Raw genomic sequence first — 13283 nt, forward strand, 5'->3', positions numbered from 1 at the left:
TCTGCTCCGACGGCGTGAGGTCGGCTCTCCCCGACGACGACGACGACTTGGCGGCGACGGCGCCGGCGCGGCCATGACCACGTCGCTCTCAAAGGCCGCCTTCTTGAGCACGCCGCCGTGGGCGCGGCGCTCGGCCTTGTCCATCTCGAGCTGCTTCAGAAGCCGCTCGCGCTCGAGCTTGGCGTCGAGCTTCTCCTTGCGCTGCTTTTCGCGCAGCAGACGCATCTGGATCGCTTCGTACTCCTCCTTGGCCGCGTTCGCCTCTTTGCCCATGTTGCGCCGCGCAATCTCCCGCGCCACGTCGTCCTTCTTCGCGGCCTCTTCGCGCTCCTTGCGCTTGAGCTCGATGCGCTGCTTCAGCTCCTCGACCTTGGCCGCCTTCTCGTCCGCGGTCAGCGTTCGCTTGTGGTGCTAGATATGCGTGCCATGAGAAAGAGAAGAGCCAAGTATGGTAGTACCGCCATGTCGATAAACTGGATCGGCGCGTCAATGTCGGCGTCGTCCTGGTGCTCGTCGATCCAGTTGATGCACTGGTCGAGGTTGCCATCGTTCGTCGCCAGCAGCGCCTTGCGCGCGCGGAGCTCCGGGAAGCCCATTTCGACGAGCTAAACATGCTTCATGAGACACCAACGCAAGACACGACAAGACATACCTGTGCGAGGAAGGCTTCGTTGACCGGGGGCAGCGCCATCTCGGCAGGCGCACCGCTCTCGTCGACGTTGGCCTGGGCCTGGGAAAGCTCTTGCTGCGAGAGCGCGAGAGCTTGCGCGAGCTCGGCGTCTTCAGCTTGCTGCTCTGCGGTCAAGGCCGCCGACGCAGCGATTGGCGCAGCGACAGGCGTCGGGGCGGCGACAGGTGCAGGCGTTGTCGGCAGCAAGTCGACCTGGTTGAACTTGCGCAGACGAGCTTCGCGCGGGTCGAGGGCGGCACCGCCACCTCCGAGCGAGACGCCCTCCGACGCGAACGGGTTGGGGCCGGCGGACGCACGCCACTGCTCGATCTTGGACTGCAGTGTGTTTGGGTCGGCGCCGACCATTTCGTCGACCTTTTGCTTGTTGATGTAAAAGTGGAACGTCGGGAAGCCGCGGATGCCAATGCTGTGGATCAAGTCTTCGTTGTTCGCTTCATTGACCTCGAGGAAGACGACGTCCGTGTACTGGTCGGCCATTGCATGGAAGCGAGGCTTGATCATCTGGCACGGACCGCACCTGCGCTAGTGCATGAGGCCTCGTCATGCAGGCGAAGCTAGCCATACCAGGAGGCCGTGAAGTCGGCGACGACGAGCTTCCCGCCGGCGGCGCGGTGCTTGGCGTCCCAGTCGCTGTTCCCGAAGACTTCTTGCACGCCCATCGCTCGTTTCCAATTCGCAAATCTTGGTCTTTCGCCGCCTCTAAAGTGCGCTTCTCATAAAGGTGCGGCGAACGTAAGAGGACCGATGACGTGGCGTCGTGCTACGGTCGGTTCGCCAACGCCCACAACGACAACGACGTGCGATGCATGCTAGCAGCACGGGGCGTCCAGCATCCGATGCCAAGGCTTCGACGAGAACGACGTGCAAAGAGAGGATGAAATGGCTATCAGCTCGACGCTGCAAGGTAGACGCACTCGAGCTGTACCTTCCCGGAGCAAGCAGCGATGAGACCCCGCCAATAAACCAAGACCGAGGCAATGCGGGTGAACATGGTCTGGATACCAGACAAGTGAAAGGCAGCAAAAACTATACAAGGGAATACATCGCTGGCTCAATCACGAACGCCTGACGTCAAATGATCTGGAGTTGACGGGCTGGAAGCAGTAAATATGGCTAAATATGGCTACATGTGGCATTTGCCATAATGAATGTCTTGAGCGACAGCGCAGGCTGTACGCATCAAACGCCGACGTGACGTACCGTGTTAAACTCTACGAAGTGTGTTCTATCTCTGTGCCAAGTTTGGATCATTTCATTTTGATCGCGAATTTGGCCACGCCCGCATCGCCGTGCCGAGTCGACTGGCAGGTCGCACAGTCATTGATTGGCCAAATTAAAAATTCAACAACGAATGAAACGTCATAAAAACCATCACGTTCGTCGCCCTTTTTATGTCCAATGACGTGGCACCTTCAATGGCCTGGCCGTTGGCGGGGTATATTTAGCTGGATGCCATCGTGGCCCCGGGTCGTCGGGACCGCCCACCGATGCTTGGCGCTTGCCGCTGCGCTCTACGTCGCCGTGTCGGTGTTGCGCAACGCTGCTGCTTGCAACGCCGTCCGACTCGGTGCCTTCGAAGCGCCCAAGCTCGCCAACATCTACACGAGCGGGCTCGTCCTGGCTTTTCTTCTTGACACGGCCGCCAACAGCACAGCCCGCCTGCCTCAAGCGTCGATACTCTACCTTGACGAAGGCGCGGAAGGAGCGCCGTACACAGTCCGCACCGACAGCTGCGTGCCGTTCCTCGAGGACTCGGACCTGCTCTACAATGCCTCGGTGGCCCTGCCACTCGTCGCCAGCATTCTGCCGTCCGCTGCCACACAGTATCTGGTCGTCGACTGTTCGTTCACGGGTCGTGTCCTCGGCGACACGACGGCCTTCAAGGTCTATGCCGTCGACGCGCACACCGTCACGACGGTCTACGTGCAGACGATGGGCCTTCGCCGCCCCAAGGCCCCGTGGCAGACGTCGTGCGCTATGGCAACGGTGCTTTCAACGCCGTTGGCGTCACTTGAGGAAGTCCACACCTCGTCGTACCGGTCGTTTGTGAGTCTAGGGTTTCCGTACGAAGCCAGTAGCAGTTTCCAAGAGGTGCTGCTCGACCCGACACCGTCCTATGTGGGGAGCTGGGCGGCCACGGTCCTTGCGACGGGCGAGCGCCTCGTCGTTGCTGGCTCCGAGGGCATCTACCGCGTGTCGCCTACCGTGCAAGCCAATACAAACTCGTATGTCTGGCTCCTTCCAGGGAGCCCCGTCGACTTTATCCAAGCCATTCAGTACACGCAGGTCGGCCACGCCATCGACAAGTCGTTCGCGTGGGCGCGGTGTCTCTTGTCGGCAACCTTTGGCCTCCAACTGGTCTGGTACTGGGGCCTCTCGGCCGTCATTGCGTGGCGCCGCTACCGCGCGCACCGCTCGGTCTGGATACCCGACATCTACGCATGCGTGATCCTGCAGGCGCGCCAGTACACCCTTCTCTGGCTCTGCATTAGTGCAGCCGACAATGGCTGGGAGCTCCTCGAGTATGCGATCGCGACTGGCAATGCCCAGCAGGGATGGAGTGCGACGTTCGTCCTGCCCGACATGGTCTTTGGAGACCTCTTGGTCGTCTACCTCAGTCTTCTCGACGCCGTCGCCTCCCTCGTCCACGCCCGCCTCCACCTCCACGTGGCCGTTCTCCTCTTCGTCGTATGCTTTTTGCGCCAAGCGGAGCTCTCGGTCGCCGTCAACCTCGAGCGAGTGGCCGCCACCGCCTTGCTCCGCGCCAACTACTTGGCCAACGTCCAGGTTGTCGGGCCGCCCACCAGCATGACGCTCTGGACGATGCATCCGTACCCAACGACGCCAACGCCACTTCTCGTCGCGAGCTACGCGTGGTTTCTCGTCGCCCTTGTGGTTGGGTGCTGCTACATTGCAGCGCAGCGGCTCTACGAGCAATGCCGCAGCAGCAACATCAATGGCGTCGTCGACGAGCCATCGTCGAGGACCGCGAGTTTGGCGCCCGCCATCGCGATCAAGCGGGCGAGCATCGTACCTGCGCTCTCTCGCGTCCACGAAGGCAGCCACGAGACGGGCACCTCGAGGCGCGGACCGCACTTTGCGAGCGTGCCACCGTCGTCGTTGACGTGGGCGACGGTGCTCGAGGCGGCGGTTCCGAGCGCTGCCCGTCATCTAGCTGGCCTCGTCGCCCCGATTACCGACCGGAGAGGCGGCGAGCTCTCGCCGTCCGAGCTATGGAGCCATGGCTACGTCCTGCTGCGGCGCTCGTACGTGGTGTCGATCCACGACGTGGGCTGGCTGGCGCTCAACGTTCTCTGCGGACGACCCGTCGCCCGCGTCTACGGCTACCACCTGCACGCATGCAATTGCGGCCTCGAGCTGGTCGACGTCCGTCGCTGGTGGCACCTCTTGGAGCTCCGCCTCGACGCTCCGCGACCCAACGTTCCCGAGCCGCTTCGGCAACCTGGCGAGGATCTGCCAATAACCGGATTGTATCCGGATACGCAGTAGAGGATTGTCGTGAACGATGCTCGGAGAGTTCGCCGCAGAGGCCGAGTCGCTCCTCGCCCAGCAGCAGAAGCAGCGCGCCGAGGCGACCAAGGGCCTTCAGATGAGCATGCTGCTCCTGGAGCAGCACCTCGGGCTGCAGGTCGATACGGCGATGGCGCCCGTCATGGCGAACCAGCAGGCGATCCAGGACGAGTGCATTGGCATGGCCAAGTGCGCAGTGCAGCTCCACCAAAAGACGGTGCGCTGGAAGGCCGAGCACAAGCGCTTCAAGGCGCAGCTAGCCGAACTCGAAGACTTTAGCGCCTGGGCAGTGCAGAGCGCGAAGGAGATGGAAGCCATATGCGGCAAGCTCGAGTACGTCTGTCACGAGCTCTCCCGGGCCGCCAAGGACGATGCGTGATCAATGGCACTCGTTGGTTTTATCTCGTGCGTTTATCTTCTTCCTAGCTGTACTCCTACCCTACGACACCCTGCGTCTATGCCAGCCGGATCGACCGCCCAATCTCGCGCAGCACGCTGTGTTCGGACCACTTCCACGTCATCTCGAGAAGCTCGGTCGTCGGGTCAAACTTGGTCTCCTACACGTGCAGCGTCAGGAAGCAGCGGCGGCAGCCAAGCGACCTACGACTGGTCCCGATGCAACGAGGTGGACGCCTGTCCGCTCTTCATATACCAGTCGCTGGCCAAACACCTACGTATATCGATGATGCAATTCGCTTTCGGTGATGACAGCACTTACAGCGTGGGCGCGGGCGGCAGGCCACGTGAGTCGCAGCGGTGTCAGCACTGGGAACCCAAACACGTCATACACTGAGGTCACATCCAAGAGCTGGAGCACGGCGGCAGGTCGGCAGAGCTCGACCGCGATCGTCAGCGTCGGCGGCAGCGTGGCGGCGTGAAATGCATTCGACTTGGTCGCGGCGCGGGCCGCTGCCATGCCGGCGAGGGCGATCTGAAGCTGCTCGACGACCCTTGTCTCGAGCTCGGCCACGAGCTTGCCTACAGTTTGCATCGCTACTGTCCTGTTCTCCTGCATGAGGCGGAGTGTCGTCATACCGGCCAACGCGCCTTGCACCGACAGGTAGTGTTTCTTGGCAGCCAGCCGCTTTCGCTCGGCGTCTTCGAGGTCGGCGACCTTGAGCACGGCGGCGTCGAGCTGGGCTTTGATTTCCGCGTTGGCATTGGCGTCGAAAAGCGTCCGGGCTTCGATGCGCATCTGCGCTTGCAGCGCCGCGAGCGCCTGCGCCGCGTCAGCCTTCTCCTGCGTGAGGCGCGCGATGACTGCGTCCTTCTCTTTGGTGACGCGCAAGACGGTCTCGTCGGCCTTGATGACCACTTCCTGCACGCGCTTGCGCAGCGCCGTGTTGCGCTCCGAGATCTTGTTTTTTCGGCGATCGCCGTCGCCAAGTCCTTGGTGGCCGCGTCGACTTGCTTCTTGAGCGCGGTCTCGGGCGCCATGAGCCGCGGCTTCTTGGTCGGCGGCGCCGTCGGGCGGTACACGCGCAGCATGATCGCCTCGCCCGGCCGCACGGCTTTGAGCTGCTCGACCACGTCGTTGAGCGCCATCGAGCCCACGTCGTTGACGCCAATGCGGAGGAGGCAGTCGTCGATGCGGAGACCGGCGCGGTCGGCGCTGGACGCGGGCTGCAGCGTCGAGACTTGGACGCCGCCCATGCCGCGCCGGGGCACGACGCCAAAGCCAAGCACGCCGTTCTCCTTGACGATGCGCAGGTCAATGCACTGCGGCGCGACAACGACGGGCGACGCAGGTGGCGGCAAGGTTGCGACCGGCGGGGTTGGAAACAGATTGACGTCGCCGGGCAGGATCGCCGCCAGTCCGGGCGAGACGCTGGGGCTCGGCAGCCCCGACGGCAAGAGGTCGTCGAGCGAGAGGCTGGGCAGCGGTGACAGCGGCGATGGCACGAGCGGCGGCGCCTTCGCCGACGGTGACTGGCGCAGCAGGAGCGAGGACGCGTCGCCCATAAAGTCCAAGTGACCACCGTCGGCGAGCGCAGCTTCCCAGTCGCCGCGGTCCATCGTGCTGTGACCGCGCCAACCACAGAGCGCGTACTTAACTGGGCGTGGTCGGCCAGCAGGCTAATCGCACGCAACCGAAACCGCGCTCCCATACCGCTTGGGATAGAAAGTTTCTCCCCAAACCTGTGTGCTACCTTCTTGATGCTGGATGCGTAGCTTCTCAACGCACCAGTGTCGAGCCCAGGACTAGGCACTCAACGGCTGGAGAAAAAAGCCAAGTTGGCATCAGTGAGTGGCCTGCGCAGGAGCGTCGTAAAGCCTTGCTAGACAGGACGCGACTGTTGGAAACGCCTCGAGCCATTGTGGACTGTCTACGAACGACGCCGCAGTAGGTGATGATGCTGCGTCCGGTGTGCAACCTACTTCTATCTTCGCAGCGCAATTATCGCCCATCGAGCACTTGGTGGTCGCGTTGGTCCATGTACCATGCGTGGGACCTCTTCTTCTGTCACTGGTGTCGCTCTGGGTGTCGCTATGACCAGCGTCATGTTCAAATATAGCCAAGACTTGTCGGTAACGTCAGCACCAGAAAGTACGCGCAAGCGGTCCATTTTTACACTCGGATGGCAACCAGGACGCGCCTCCTCTGGAGCGTCCGGCTCCATCGAGTGCTGTCCTGCGTCGCGGCCATCGCCGTCTTCTACATCGAGTGGACGGGCTCGGAAGCGGTCAAAGCCAATCTCCTCGGTGCGACCAACCCCACGCACGTCGCGTCGACGTACCATAGCCCGCTCATTGGGCCATGGGTCGCGAGCCTCCTCAGCAGCCCTTGGATACCACCGGCGACCGGCCAGCTCTACTTGGACTCTGCGCCTGACGGCTCAGTCACAACGAGCCCGCATGCGTGCCACACCATGTTACCTGGCGATCGCATTTACGCGCCAAGGTACCTCAATAGGCTGTTGCCGCGCATTGCGCTCGCCGCGCCGTCGCTCTCGGAGCTCTTGATGTCTACGATTCTCGTCGACTGCGCGTACGCGGGCCGGATGGTCCAAGACACCACCGCGCTCAAATTGCACTTTGTCAATCCGACGGCGACGCAACTCACGACCCTCTTTCTCCAGACGGTCCACATCACCCGCCCAACCAAGCGACTTTCGTCTGCGTGCGGCTTGGCGACATTCTCGACGGTCGACCTCTCGGCCGTGGCGCTCCCGGACCTTGGGACACCGCAGGAGGCGTCCTACATCCACACCGTTGGCCTCGACTTTCCGTATGTGCTGCCGTCGTTCTACCTCCTGACGCTGCACGATCGGACGGTCGAGGGCAAGTGGACAGGCACGTTGGCGCCGACCAATGAGCCCGTGTCCGTCGCAGGTACGGATGGCATCTACCGGTCGTCCATCGATACCCAAGCCAGCTTTGGCTACGTGACATGGAACTTTCCGGTCAACCCGATCGAGTTTATGCAGGTGATCCATTACCTGACGACGGACGTCTCCAAGGACGCGTATGGCTGGGTGCGTCTTCTTCTCGGCATGGGCATCACGCTCACGCTCGCCGTCAACGGCGGCGTCGCTCTCCTCGTGGCCCTGCGCATGCACAGCGCCCACGGTGCCACGTGGGTGCCCGACGTCTTTCCCTGCGTTCAGTTTCGGATTCAACTGCGCGCGCTTCTCTGCCTTCTCGTCCTCGCGTGCACGAATGGCTGGCACCTCTACGAGTACGCGCTGTGCACGGCCGACGCCCGCGAAGGCTGGACCAACAGCTTTGTGTTGACCGACATCATCCGTGCGGACGCCCTCATGGTGTACCTCGGGCTCGTGATCACACTGGCCAACGCCATGCGCATCCGCCTGCGTCTCGAGGTCGCCGTCAGCATTTGCGTCATCTGCTACCAGCTGAGCGACGATATTGTGGCAACTCACGGCCTTGCGCTGGAGGCAACCAACGCCTATGTGAAGGCCAACTACCTCGCCAACATCCTCGAGGTCCATGGTGATGGGATGGACCTCTGGACGTGGCACGAGAATCGCGAGACGAATCTCACGCTCCTGTTGACGCAAATGACGTGGTGGCTCCTCGCGTGCCTTGTCTGTGTGCTGTACGCTGTCGTTGAAAAACTGCGCAACATGTACGACAGGAAGACGCGGTCGTGGCGAACGTGGCGACGCATGCACCACCTCACGCTGCTCTGCCTCGACGACAACGACAGCGCCAACCATCGAGGCGGGCGGCGCTTCTCGGACCTGTACTGCGCGCGCGTGGTGCCCAGTACGCTGGTCGCGTCCAAACTACTCTCGCGCCGGAGCTTCTCGGGCGACGACGTCTGCCGCGCCGGGTTCGAGCCGCGCGTGCGGCAAAAGCTCTGCGAGACGTACGGCCTCGTCGCACCCCTCGACGAGTACCACCTCATTGGCAACACGCACTTTGTGTCGCCGTCCAGCGTCTGGCTCCTCGGCTACGTCCTCCTCGGCGACCGCTTCATCCTCGACATCCACGACTACCCGCTGGTCGTGTGCAACGCCATTTGCGGCCGACGACTCTTCCGCGTGTACGCCTTTCCGTACAAGCGCTCGGCCGTTGCCGTGGACAAGGTGCTCCTCGCCCCCGACGCTCTGCCCGTTGCTTCGATCGCCAACCTCGCGCTGTACCGCCTGCGATGAGACAGGCAAATTATTCGACGCACCAATCACCGACGCCTATTTTATCGGCGCACCAATCATACTGCAGCACTGGTTGCCACCAGCCGTACCGCCTCGTTGAAGGGAATACTCGAGCGTATGGACTAGGACGAGTAAGCTGTAGTTCCTTGCGTGTATTAAAGTGTAGTAAAGTGTGGCGAGTCATACGCCAGCTCCAGGGGCAAACGGATCCGTGTGCACAAATTGCAAGGGTTCCAGAACCTTCCTGTGGGGGATTGTTCCCTTGCTCGGTCGTTGTCAGGCGGCCACGTCATTGCGCGGTGCTGAATATTTTTCTCTTGATGTTTGTATACTACGACACACACTCCTCAACAACCCAAAAGTGCACTTTGCCCTTTCGAATAAATTCTACTCTTATACTTGGTGTTTGTATCCCACATAAAATGCCGACATTCAATCATGGGTGTGACCGATTGCGCGGCCAAGCAGCGCCCTTTTCTTAGTGGCGTCATTTTCTTATTGGTCCAGCAGCATGAACATCTACCCGCAGCAGACGTACGAGGTCGACGCCGGCCGCGCGCTCAACCACACGAGCCCCATCGTCGACAACTGGTGCCACGAGATCAAGGCCGCCTGCGCCGGCTTTGGCACGGACGAGAACAAGCTCAACGACATTCTCGGCGCCAAGACCGCCGGCGAGCGCTACCTCATCTCGCTTCGCTACCCAAGTACGGCAAGTCGCTCCGCGACCGCATCCACGGCGAGACGTCCGGCGACTACCGCAAGCTCCTTCTCTCGATCTTGGAACACTCGAGCTAAACCATCTAAATATACTATATCTCTTGCCCTAGCCCTGTTGTATAACGGAATGGGACTCGGCGCCGATGGCGTGGCGGGAGGTCTATGTCGGCGCGCGTCGGCTCTCGTGCTGCGCTGCCGCCTGCCTCTTGCTCTACATCGAGATCTCCGGGTCGCTCGCAACGAACGCGTCGCTTGTCGGCGTCGCCGGCGATAGCTCTGTCAGCGCCGTCTACACGAGCCCGCTCATTGCGTTGTTCCTCAAGCAGCCTCCCGTACAAGTGCTACCGACGTTTGCCTACCTCAACTCGACCGACGGCGGGCGGACCATCCGAGTCTTCGAGGACAACTGCCACTGCGACATCCCGTCGACGATGTACAGCCACGCCTATCTGACGCGACTGCTCTCGCATCTGCTGGGCGAGCATCGCAGCTGGCACGCGCCCTTTGACGCGGCCACGACGTCGGTCGTGGTCGACTGCCACTACGACGGCATTCGATGGAACGACACGACCGCGCTCAAGGTCTACCTCGTGGACAAGTTGTCCTATGTCGTGTCGACCATCATCCTCCAAACACTCAACGTCCGGCGGTCGGCCAAGCATATCGACACGGTGTGCGGCTTTGCGACCATCCACGTCGGCGACAGCTACCATCACCTCTTGCGGCTCGAGTTTCCATTTAACGTCGGTCCGTTTGACGAAGTGAAGGTGAACGCACCGGCCCTCGCCGCGTGGGACGTGACGGTGCTGCGGACCGGCGAAGCGCTCTTGGCCTACGGCACGTCCGGCGTCTTTCGCGAGACGCCCAAGACCCAAGGCAACTACTTCTATTACAACTGGTCGACACCGGTCGATGGCGACGCCTTCTTGACTTACACCGAGTACCTCGAAGTGCCCTTCTCCGTCGACTGCTACGCGTGGGGGCGATGCCTCTTGGGCTTGGGCGTCTCGGTTCTCCTCATCCTCCACATGCTCGTGTCAAGCGTGATTGCATTCAACCTGTACAAGCAAGACGGGACACTTTGGATCCCCGACTTGTACCCGGCCATCCAATGGCGCATCCAGCTGCGCGCGGTGCTCCTCTTGCTCGCCACCGTAGCCAACCATGGTTGGCACGTCTTGGAGTACTGCCTCAAGCACGGAAACGCCCGACTGCGCCTCGACGACGGCTTTGTGCTGGATGCGATGGTGCGCTCGGACGGCGCCACATACCTCTTGGCCATCGCGGTCGGTCTTGCCGATCTCCTGCATCTTCGCGTCGGCCTTGACGTGCTCCTGTCCATTTACATGGTCTGCCTGATCCACCGAGAAGCGCTCGTGCATGTCTGCGCCGCGTGCGTCTCTGCCAGCGACGCCTTCTTGTCGCGCAACTACGTCGCCAGCATCGTGTCCGAGCCTGGCGCGGCCATGTCGCTCTGGACGTACCACGCTAACGACGAGACACCCGTCGCGCTGCTTCTCACCGAACTCATGTGGTTTCTAGTGGCGCTGCTTCTCGTCGTTGTGTACATGTTGTGTGTCAAGGCGTGGAGCACTCGGCAGCGTCGCCGCGTGCAGGCAGAAGTCTTCGCAGACGTCGCGCCCCGCCGGCGGCCCGCGCTGAAGGACACGAGCCTCCTTCGCCATCAGAGCTGGAGGCAGCGCACGCTGACCGAGAACTTTGAGCAGTCGGACGTCCAGCTGCTCTCGTTGACGTACGGCATCATCGCGCCCTTTCCCGACGACCCAACCCACGACGGGTTTCTGTCGCCCTCAGGTGTGTGGCTGCTGGGGCACCTCATACTCTGCGACCGGTACCTCGTGTGCGTGCGTGACTACCCGTGGCTCTGGCTCAACGTGCTCTGTCGACGCAACGTCGGGCGCGTCTACTGCTTTCGCATCCACCGCAACGGCCACACGAGCGCCAACCTCGAGCTGCTGCCGTTCCACGCAGTAGTCGCCAGGGATCTCGTCACGCGTCTCTCGCTGCGGCACTTGCACTGACGAGCTCTACGAGCTGATGACGTCACGATCATGTTGCCTGGACTCGCGTCGAGCTAATGATCCGCTTCTTGGCCACTTCGCCTCCGCCATCTAACGGCGGAGAGGATATGCGTCAACCTGCAAAGTTAGTCTTTCAGGCCGCCAACTCAGCCGACCTACTTGCCTCTCTACCGTGTAGAGATCACAGCAGGACTGGTCTATCTACTTGAGCTCATTTCAAGCCGCCACGCGTTTACGATAAGCAAAATAAGATACCATATATGTCGACACCTTAGTTGGAGTGCTCGAGAATCGCGAGGAGGAGCGCGCGGAAGTCGCCGGACGTCTCGCCGTAGATGCGGTCACGGAGCGACTTGCCGTACTTGGCCTGGTACGCCTGCTTGACCTGCGGGAGGAGGTGCTGGTAGCGGACGATGGCGCACGCGAGGGCATACTCGTCGGTGCCCAAGCCCTTCATCGTCTTTTCAAACTGCGCCGCAATCGTCTCGATCGGGTGGAGGATCATGCCGACGTGGTAGAGGAGTGCGTCTTCGGCTTTGCCGCCAAACTCCTTTTCGATCGCACGCTCGAGGCTGTTACCGTGCTTAGCCACGTACGCGGCGTTGACGGCCGGCATGAACTGCGGCGGGATCGAGCAGATCGCGTTGCAAAACGTCGCTTCGTCCGTGCCCCACTTGCCCTCGCCGGCCTTGTAGATGATTTCGGCGACCTCGACGGCCTTGGCCTGCGTGTGGATCTCGGGGTTGAACGGCTGCTGCATCTGGTTGACGACCGAGAGGTAGAACTTCTTGAGGTCACCGCCGAGATCGTCGGCGAGGACGACGACCATGTCGTTCTGGTAGTTCTTGAAGAAGGCCTTCTTGAGGATGTTGAGTTCTTCGTTGGAGCGGCCCGAGAGCACGGGGATGAGCAGCTTCTCGGACGTGCCGGCGCCCTTGGTGGCCTCACGGACGATCTGGGCCTCGGCCTCCTCGATGGGCTGGGCGAGGAGCTGGATCAGCTTGCCGTAGTCGCCGGAGGTCTCGCCCTTGAGCTCGGCGAGGAGCGTCGACTTGTGGAGCTCCGGGTAGCGAAGCGCGATAAGGTGGCGCTGCACGGCCGACTTGGACCCAATGACTTGGGTCAGCTTGTTCTCGTCGGTGCCAATGCCGGCGCAGGCCGACTTGATCTCGTGGCACCAGTTGTCGATCTGGAGGTCGGCGTGGTTGAGCGCGCGGCCGGCGTCGATCTCGTACGTCGTCTGGGGGTAGATGTTCATGGCAAAGTGCAAATTGCAAAGTGAGCTCGCTTCAGTCAGTCCGCCGATTGAAGTTTTAGTCAGTCGCCTGACTTGAGAGAAGCATCCGTGGGCGGCAGAGCTCATCCCCTTCCTTCGTCGTGCCACATTTTTCAACATTTTTGAGTTTCGCGTTGTCAATTTATTGTATTTCTTGATGTTGGATACAAACAGCAAGTGGGTTTTATCAAGCGCAGCGTGCTGGAGGATTGTTGAGCTGCAAGCAGATGGCACTGAATCTCAGGGTGTCGCCACCAGCGATAACGCGCGTTCATAGAAAAAGACTATAGAACAGATCTGCTGCACCCACGTCCACTTGCAACTGAGGTCGCAGCTGCTCGCGGACCTGCGCAATCTTCGCGGGTAGCTAGCTGTCAGAGAAGACCAGCTCTGGTCCGTAG

At 61.4% G+C, this 13283-nt stretch overlaps 7 protein-coding genes across 7 annotated transcripts in view; 4 read left to right on the forward strand and 3 right to left on the reverse strand.

The window, feature by feature from the left end:
* Positions 1–1350, reverse strand: part of SPRG_20151 (hypothetical protein) — a gene marked incomplete at both ends in the record, with an annotated part of 1757 nt that extends 407 nt beyond the window's left edge. The window contains 4 exons of the mRNA XM_012345382.1: positions 79–411; positions 459–605; positions 653–1208; positions 1256–1350. Of these exons, the coding sequence (XP_012200772.1) occupies positions 79–411; positions 459–605; positions 653–1208; positions 1256–1350 (1131 nt within the window). The remainder of the gene's footprint in view (positions 1–78; positions 412–458; positions 606–652; positions 1209–1255) is intronic.
* A 790-nt stretch (positions 1351–2140) lies between these two features.
* On the forward strand, positions 2141–4601 carry SPRG_06539 (hypothetical protein; the record flags this gene model as incomplete). The annotated part of the gene is made up of 2 exons (XM_012345353.1): positions 2141–4132; positions 4230–4601. 2 exons carry the CDS (start codon positions 2141–2143, stop codon positions 4599–4601), a joined length of 2364 nt encoding a protein of 787 aa, XP_012200743.1.
* Positions 4602–4677: 76 nt separating this feature from the next.
* Positions 4678–6238, reverse strand: SPRG_06540 (hypothetical protein; the record flags this gene model as incomplete). Its single annotated transcript, XM_012345354.1, has 5 exons — positions 4678–4779; positions 4827–4892; positions 4941–5200; positions 5258–5579; positions 5630–6238. 5 exons carry the CDS (start codon positions 6236–6238, stop codon positions 4678–4680), a joined length of 1359 nt encoding a protein of 452 aa, XP_012200744.1.
* A 455-nt stretch (positions 6239–6693) lies between these two features.
* Positions 6694–8865, forward strand: SPRG_06541 (hypothetical protein). The gene has a single exon (XM_012345355.1). It carries the CDS (start codon positions 6802–6804, stop codon positions 8842–8844), a length of 2043 nt encoding a protein of 680 aa, XP_012200745.1. The 5' UTR covers positions 6694–6801; the 3' UTR covers positions 8845–8865.
* Positions 8866–9355: 490 nt separating this feature from the next.
* On the forward strand, positions 9356–9674 carry SPRG_06542 (hypothetical protein; the record flags this gene model as incomplete). Its single annotated transcript, XM_012345356.1, has 2 exons — positions 9356–9551; positions 9589–9674. The coding sequence occupies 2 exons, from the start codon at positions 9356–9358 to the stop codon at positions 9672–9674; spliced, it is 282 nt and encodes a 93-aa protein (XP_012200746.1).
* A 21-nt stretch (positions 9675–9695) lies between these two features.
* On the forward strand, positions 9696–11703 carry SPRG_06543 (hypothetical protein). The gene has a single exon (XM_012345357.1). It carries the CDS (start codon positions 9708–9710, stop codon positions 11604–11606), a length of 1899 nt encoding a protein of 632 aa, XP_012200747.1. The 5' UTR covers positions 9696–9707; the 3' UTR covers positions 11607–11703.
* Positions 11704–11877: 174 nt separating this feature from the next.
* On the reverse strand, positions 11878–12916 carry SPRG_06544 (hypothetical protein; the record flags this gene model as incomplete). Its single annotated transcript, XM_012345358.1, has 1 exon — positions 11878–12916. Exon 1 carries the CDS (start codon positions 12862–12864, stop codon positions 11878–11880), a length of 987 nt encoding a protein of 328 aa, XP_012200748.1. The 5' UTR covers positions 12865–12916.
* Positions 12917–13283: the final 367 nt, after the last annotated feature.

Source organism: Saprolegnia parasitica, assembly GCF_000151545.1.
Source record: "Saprolegnia parasitica CBS 223.65 unplaced genomic scaffold supercont2.22, whole genome shotgun sequence".
Classification (NCBI taxonomy): domain Eukaryota; phylum Oomycota; class Saprolegniomycetes; order Saprolegniales; family Saprolegniaceae; genus Saprolegnia; species Saprolegnia parasitica.